The 7,941-nt window shown below is 32.9% G+C and overlaps 1 protein-coding gene across 2 annotated transcripts; it reads right to left on the bottom strand.

The window, feature by feature from the left end:
* Positions 1-4,307: 4,307 nt before the first annotated feature.
* LOC111378737 (cysteine synthase-like) lies at positions 4,308-7,675 on the bottom strand. 2 transcript variants are annotated; one of them, XM_023001971.1, is made up of 10 exons: positions 7,584-7,675; positions 7,406-7,462; positions 7,200-7,309; positions 7,031-7,088; positions 6,581-6,844; positions 6,356-6,493; positions 6,115-6,166; positions 4,950-5,029; positions 4,713-4,772; positions 4,308-4,600 (listed from the first exon to the last, which is right to left on the bottom strand). In XM_023001971.1, the coding sequence occupies exons 2-10, from the start codon at positions 7,445-7,447 to the stop codon at positions 4,481-4,483; spliced, it is 924 nt and encodes a 307-aa protein (XP_022857739.1). In that variant the 5' UTR covers positions 7,448-7,462; positions 7,584-7,675; the 3' UTR covers positions 4,308-4,480. The 2 variants fall into 2 exon arrangements, with proteins under 2 accessions (XP_022857739.1, XP_022857738.1); XM_023001970.1 differs by lacking the exon at positions 7,584-7,675 and having other exon boundaries at positions 7,406-7,544.
* Positions 7,676-7,941: the final 266 nt, after the last annotated feature.

The raw sequence follows: 7,941 nt of genomic DNA on the forward strand, positions 1-7,941 counted from the left end.
ACAAACACACACACTCTCTCTAAATAAAAACCAGAAAATCAGTTGTTGTCAGGCACCACCACCGGCCTTCGACCACTATACCGGCCATCACCACCAGCAATTCTCATACGACATATTCTAAGATTGATTACTAAACTCAATTTCCCTCAAATTTCTCCCATTTTTAATATTTTTATATTCAAATCATTACTAACTGTTTCACTGGAACCTAAATCCCATTTCTCATATTAGAAGCCCACAAATACTCCATTTCATTTCTAGATTCATTAGGCCTGGAAACACCATTGTTTACATTAATTTTACTTGATCATGCCACATTATTTGTATTTCCATAATTGCAACTAAATTGTGTTCAACAATGAGATTTATGATTGGATCTGTGTAAGTTGTTATTGGTTGTGACCATGTCAGTATAAACTGTTATTTGTTGTAACTAGACATGTATTATCTGCGACCAACTTTGATCAAGTTTATTTTTATTGTGACTATCTGTGACGATATGTGACCAAATCACTGTTAATTTGGTCACATACAGTCACCATTAGTCAAAATTAACATAGACTTAGTCACAACACAAATAACAAAACTTGACCACAGATGGTCATCACAAACAAATTTGCATATACCCGCAGTCCAACATCACAATCCACCACTAGCCACCACCACATCACCTTCAATGCACTATCACTACCACATTCAACTCAAATTTATGACCTTAAATACTACACTTACCTCAAAATTCTCAACAACAATCACCACCACCATCATTTCTACCTCCACCTTAAATCCATCACACTCTCCACCTCCAATTCAAATCTAAGTGAAATAGTCGGTAACTGTAGACCCAATGAACCCCATCGATTGAAATCTCTATAAATGAGAGGGAACAAGAAAACAAATTTGGTTGATGCTGCTAATAAGAGGGATAAATAGTTAGAGAGAAATTCTTCTTCATTATATTTCTGTTTATTAGATAGAGAAATATAGAAATGGTTAGAGAAGAGAGTAAGTGAGAGTGATTTACAAAGACAGAAAGTGAGTAGTTTATTTGTATTTATGAGAGGGATGAGGTGGTGTGATGGGGAATAGGAGAGGTATTAATTATCTTATATTAATTAATTTAATAATTCTTAATTGTCTCCTGATTTGTGAATTTAAAAGTAATTCTCTTTATTTGTGAATAATATATTTAAGATGTACGATTTCGGGTAATTTTCCCCATTTTAAATTGTTTTATATACATTAGACTTTCATATTCTTGCGAAAAATAATTTTGTTACTTCAAAAATAAAGGTAAAAATCATATAATTGTGATTTGAAATTTAGAAATTTCCATTTCAAAATAATTTATTTTATATTTACTCTTTCAACATTTACCTGAATTTACGAAAATACAACTTGCAACATACATTGTTGTTGTTGGTTTTTTTTTTTTTTTTTTTTTTTTTTTTTTTTTTTTTTTTTTGATAAAAAAATATTTGAATTGGCTTTTGGCATTGATTTGTGGTTTTCATGTAAATTTTTGCTGAGAAAAGTTCGGTGATGCTCAAGGACTCGAATGAAAAATAGAGAGAGAATCATTTATTTAAGTGAAACAAAACAATGGACAGAATGGAATTGAAGGAGATGGCTCCATTACATTGGCTTCATTGCAATAAATTTATTGAGTGAATTTGTTTTATTTTTTTGGTAGTAACAACTCAAAGCTATTTTAATAAATTCAATTTATAAACATAAAATTTGTAGCTAAATAAAGTAATATAACAATAAAAATGGATATTACTGATAAAAGAAATACAGTTGAACATCAATAAATATTAAAATGGAGTTTCTCATAGTTTATATATTTTGAAAAAACTGCCTTGAAAATTTAATTTATCAATAGATCTTTTTTCCTTAAATAAGTTCATAAAAATTTTGGAAAAATAAGTAATAAATTTTCTAAATCCTATAAATAATTAAATAAAAAATATAATTTTTATAAATTGAATTTATCGATAAAAATTTCATAAAAATTAAATACTAATTAAAAATTACATTAAGAATAAAATTATAGTGAATTATATCCGTCTATAGATTATAAAAAAATAATATTTTTTATAAATATTTCAACTCATCTTTGGTAACTTATAAGAAACAAATAAAAAAATACGTATGATAAGATGTCTCAAGTAGGAAAATCACCGACAAAACTGAAAATCGCATTTAGGAGGGAAAAAACGCTATTTATATTTATTATAGAAGCAAAGCAAATGGAGATGCCAAACTCTGAATGTTATACCAATGTCAAGACCACGTCCTGTGATCAAAGAATATATATGTTGGGCTGTGATGCCATTTGATCCAGTCCAACAATTAGGCAATGATGAAAAGGCCCAAAATATAGATTCAATACTTGGTCCATTAATTAGTTACCTAGAAGGCCCACTTAACCGAGCCCAATACCTAGCCCACACATCTTAGTTGCTCTTGGACCGTTGGATTGACCCGCTGATCAACGGTTGATGATATTACCTATAAATATCATCCTTAGCCCCTGTTTGGTATTTGGATCGTCATTTCTGTTCTTTGTTTTTCTCTCTGCCTTCTGGAACTTTCGTGTTCTTCATCTTTGTGACTCTTCCTTCTTCTCTTTGTGAGATTTCTGGTTGATTATCTTTGTGATAATTGTGTTCTTGTGTGATTCTCCTTTGTGTGAGTGATCGTTTGAAGGTAGGCAGTCCTTGTTTTGGTTTCCAGTGAAGCGACCTTGATGTGTTGGGTTGTGAGGGCTTGTGTTTGAGTCTCAGTGCCTCTGTGATGGTGAAAGGGGCGTGGTCTGAGCCTACAATTGAAAGATCTAAACCTTGATATTGTGGTTTAGGGTTTATGATGTAATCTGCAGTTTCATGTTATCTTGAATATTTTTCGGATCCTGTTTTTTAATAGTGGTATCAGAGCTATTTGCGTTCGTTCTTGAGTCTTCGATTGAAGGTTGAACACTGGAAAATTAATTTCCAGGTGTTCGACCGTAGATCGCGAAACCCTAGTTTTGATTTTGTGTCGACCTAGTGGTCTGTGGTGTTGATTCGAATCTGGACTGTGGAATGTGAGGGATTTTCTGTGAATCCTCGATGTGATCTGTAAAAGAACCATAAGACCGAGATCCTGTGGGTTCGTTTTGTGCTGGAATCCTAATTGTTTGGAGCTGCAAGGCCTCGAAACTGGAAGAACTTGAATCTGTAAGGGCACGTTTTGTGCCTTGGTGACCTGCAGTAAATTCATCCTTGCTGCAATAACTTGTTCCTAATTTCAGCTGGTGGTTAAATTGCTTAACCACCCTCGGTTTGCACTTCTTGAACCCTCTATGACTGCACACTCACTAAACACTGCTTTTATGTATATATGCCTCTATGTTGATATGTTCAATTATTGTATATTGTAACCTGTTACATTAGTTTGTGATATCTTGTTATATTTGCCTGTGATCAATTAAGTTTGGGTGATTCAAATTGAGCCTTGACCTGAGAACTTGATTCTCACGGAATCCTGGTGAATTTGATCAACCCAAGGTCCTGCATATATTGATTCTTTAATCCTGAGATATAGTTTTTGCCTACATTGTTGTATTTTTCTGGTTCTTGTGGTGTTTACACTAGAATATCTAATGATCCTGCTATTGATTGAAACTATTTGTGAATAAAATAATTGTGGCTCATTTTTTGATTGCATATTACTTTATGTGATCTAAAACATAAATTTTTTGCGAAGGTCAATTTCAACAAATTTTCAAAAGTTGATTTTCTGTTCTGTTATAATTTGTGAAAAATACTGTGTGTTAGTTTTTCACAATAAAACATGACAAAATCTTTTGAACTTGGTGTTTTTGATGGAAAAGGGAATTTTCCCATTTGGTAACAAAAAATGCGAGGTGTTTTAGTTCAGCAAAAAGTTTCTAAAGCAATAACAGATGAATTTCCTGATACCATGACAGATGATCAAAAGGAAGAATCTGATGAACTTGCTTATACCTCCATTATTTTGTATTTATCTGATCAAGTTTTAAGAAAAGTAGGCAAACATGATACTGCTAAGGCCTTATGATGAATTAGAGAAGCTTTACCTACCTAAGTCTTTGCCTAATAAGTTGTTTCTATTAGAGAAATTTTTTAGTTTTAGGATAGATCCAACTAGAGATTTAGAAGACAGCTTAGACATTTTTAATAAGTTAGTTCAAGACATTATTAATACAGGTGAGAAAGTTTCTGATGAGTATAAGGCTAAAAGGGATCAAGGCCACTGAGTCGTTTCTTATTGCTAGTGTGGCATTAAGAAAATAAGTTGGGAAAACATTGTGGTAAGTAATACCATGTTTATACAGTGAGCAAAAGGCTTTTAAAATCTCTTTCCCAATCACCAGATGACAAAATCTATATAAACACATAAGAAACTATTGTGGCCGTTTGAAGATGCTTTCCAGCTATAAGATTATATCAGGTTCCTATACAGGTAAGGATTCTGAAAAGTTACAAGAACTTACAACAATGAGTTTTCCAGCATTCTCTTGTCGCTTTGCAATCCTAATTGCAGCAGCTGCAGCAGCACCAGATGATATTCCCACCTATCACATTCAATTTTATAACTTTCTGTTACTATAAGTGTACATGAACAAAGTAATTTCGAGAGAAGTACAAGTGTCAAAATCATTATACACAGACGAAATGATTACTTACTAGCAATCCTTCTTTCAATGCTAGAAGCTTTGCAGTTTCTATGGCTTCATCGCTTGAAATCTAAAATTCATAAGACCCCAATAACAATACATGTATTAGTGTAATGATATGAATAGTTTGCTACTAGTGTACCCAAAATCCCAGCAATTGAATAAAATAACAGAACTTGGCACTGTATTCATTGAGATTATTACATCCAATATAGGAGAAGAAAGTGTAAAAAACTCAGAATCATACTTGAATTACTTCATCAATAAGATCAACCTCCAAAACACCAGGAATAAAACCAGCACCAATTCCTTGAATCTTATGTGGACCTTGAGCATTACACAAAAATCCTTCGTCAGATCAACTAACTTACAAATTGTTAATAAAAATGGATAATAAACAAAAAGTAACATAAAATTTGACATGACACTCAGTGATTACATTCATATCATCTCCCTTGTATCCATTTTTCTCTGTTCACAAAATTTGGATCAAATTTGACAATTATAAGATTCTGAAAGAAAACAAAATAAAGGAAATAAACACAAACTTATCCTAAAACTCAACTTTCTATAGGCTTACCCTACTAGCTGAATGAGGTAATAAATAAAAATCAGGACAATTTGGCAAAATTTAGGAAACTACAAAAGTTTTAAAAAATCATGGACAACTCATAAAGTAGATAAAATATCTCCGAATTTTAAATTGTTTTCAATATTTTAAAGAAAGATGTGCTATCAACTAATATCTTTTGTTTCATGTCGTATAATTAGTGCAAGAAGCCAAGACACACTTGCAGCACCCAAAAAATAAAATAATAATAATAAATAAGTAAATAAATAAAAAATCCTGTTTATTCAACTTTCCATACGATTCCTCATGCACCTTGAGAAAGAAGATTTCCACACAAATATATGACCAAATATTTGTAGTCCAGTGCTGATCAACCATTACAAATGAAGATGAGAATGCCAGTTCACAACAATTATCTGAAAAAGGGCTGGAAATGGGGTGTGGTTTGGTTGGGAATTTTTGTATCTAGAAACCGGTTAACTGTGGTAAATAGTGTGTCCATTACCTTAGAAGTGTAACAGAAAAGGACAAGCTAAAAGCAGATCAGACTAATTGGACCGGATTGGATGATATCCATATCTAAGTTAACACGGAGAATGTTCTCTCTAGTAATTCGCCAACTTAAGCAACAAGATGGACTAGAAGTAGCTTCTCGCTATTTTACTTTACTAAATAAAACCATTATAAAACAGCAAGAACAACTTCTTTAGAAAAAACAGGATTAAATTTGATTAATCGTCAAACGAAATTTGAATAATAGAATCATTACCAAAAAAAATTTGCTGCCCATCAAAAATTAAAAGAGAAAAACAACCCATGTACTTTGAGGTAAAGAACTCACCAGGTTTTCCTCCAGAGAGAACAGGACTTTCAACTGGTTCCACACCAAACAGCTGGAAAACAAAATTGGGAAAAGAAGGTAAAGAAAATTGCAAATAAAAAAATGTTGAAATATAAAGATCACTACTTTGGCATAAAATATTAAACTAGTAAAGTGCACAAAATTTACAACTTTACCATCACTCTAATTCCTAATCAGATAGACCACTAAATAGCCGTTCAATTTAAAAGGTGAAGATAACCTTTATATCAGGGTTCTGCTCTTTAAGGAACTTTCCTGCACCAGTGATCGTCCCTCCAGTACCAATTCCAGAAACAAAAGCATCAATTTTGCCGTTCGACCCTTTCCAGATCTCTGGACCAGTGGTTTCATAATGTATCTACATACATGTGCACATCATGTTATGCATACTACTTTCCTTCTTGAATTTTCATCAATCAAAATAATGGCAGTAAAGATTGAAAACCTTCGGGTTGGCAGGATTTTCAAACTGCTGAAGAATGTAGGAGTTAGGTGTCTTGTCTCGTATCTCTTCAGCTTTCTGAACAGCACCTTTCATTCCCTTTGCAGGGTCAGTGAGCACCAATTCAGCACCAAAACCAAGGAGAATAATTCTTCTCTCCAGACTCATAGTAGAAGGCATCGTAATGATAAGCCTGTATCCCTTTGCTGCTGCCATGAATGCCAAGCCTATGCCCGTGTTACCACTTGTAGGTTCAATAAGGACACTCTAAAACAAGAAAAAGTACACGGTCAGATTTAATTGTTAATTCAAACAAATGTGTTATAAACATATTTGTACAGCTTTTTCATCCAAAAGAAGAAACTGAAACTTTAAGACGAGGCCCGAAATTCGATTAAGTCACAGCAGGGATAAAAGTATACATTACAGCAGCTGAAGATGTATAAAACTAACCTCCCCAGGTTTGATAAGGCCTTTTGCCTCAGCATCTGAAATCATGCTATAACCAATCCTGCAGAATAAATTGTACACCAATAAAGAGTCCTATTTTGGGAACAAGAACAGAACTCCGAGTCATAAATCCAATTTTCTCGAAGATCAACCGCAAAATTAATGCATATACCTATCCTTAACACTAGAACATGGCTCCATTGATTCCAGCTTGGCCGCAACACGCGCGACGCAACCATCAACAATATTATTCAGGTATACCAATGGGGTTTTACCAATCAACTGCAGAGTAAAATTCTCATATTAAAACCAATAACGAAAAAAAGTAGAGAGAGAGATTTCTACTTATCAATTAAAATTCGACTCATGGAGACATACTTCGGTCACATCCTTAGCAATTCCAACGTTTTCCTCTGCCATATCTTCAAATCAATTCTGTAAACAGATTGCTGGGAGTTGTAAGACAACTCTTCTGCTTTTTCGGAATTCAGAATGTAATATCTATCATCAAACAATGAACACAAATATATACATCAAATAAAAAAGTCAAACTTACTATTTTAAAATGAACCACTCAATTAAAGCCCCCAACAAAAGATAATGAAAACTAGTCATCATTGCTGCTTTTCTAGCTTGGCCTTTATCAAATTCAATATAAAAATTCTGTTAGAAGTAATAATTACGTATTTTCAACTTTCAGTCTTTTCATCAAATATATGAATACACCAACCATGAAAGAAAACATGTAATGGACCCACAACAATTTGTCGTCAACTCACCAAATTCAGATAATGATATCGTCTTAATATTGCAACACCTTATCTATTCAATTACAAAACAATCAATTTCTTTTTATCATTAAATATTCAAAGCACAAACATATGGAAATTAAATTCCGTTCTCAAAGAATTAAC

The sequence above is a fragment of the Olea europaea genome, unplaced genomic scaffold (genome assembly GCF_002742605.1).
Source record: "Olea europaea var. sylvestris unplaced genomic scaffold, O_europaea_v1 scaffold1863, whole genome shotgun sequence".
Taxonomy (NCBI): Eukaryota; Viridiplantae; Streptophyta; class Magnoliopsida; order Lamiales; family Oleaceae; genus Olea; species Olea europaea.

Excerpts from the sequence above, each read along its gene's own strand:
- LOC111378737 (XM_023001971.1), bottom strand. The coding sequence starts at position 7,447 with ATGGCAGAGGAAAACGTTGGAATTGCTAAGGATGTGACCGAA. Across the intron at positions 7,310-7,405 it reads TTGCTAAGGATGTGACCGAA|TTGATTGGTAAAACCCCATT; the intron begins GTATGTCTCCAT and ends TTTACTCTGCAG. Across the intron at positions 4,773-4,949 it reads TTATTGATGAAGTAATTCAA|ATTTCAAGCGATGAAGCCAT; the intron begins GTATGATTCTGA and ends TATGAATTTTAG.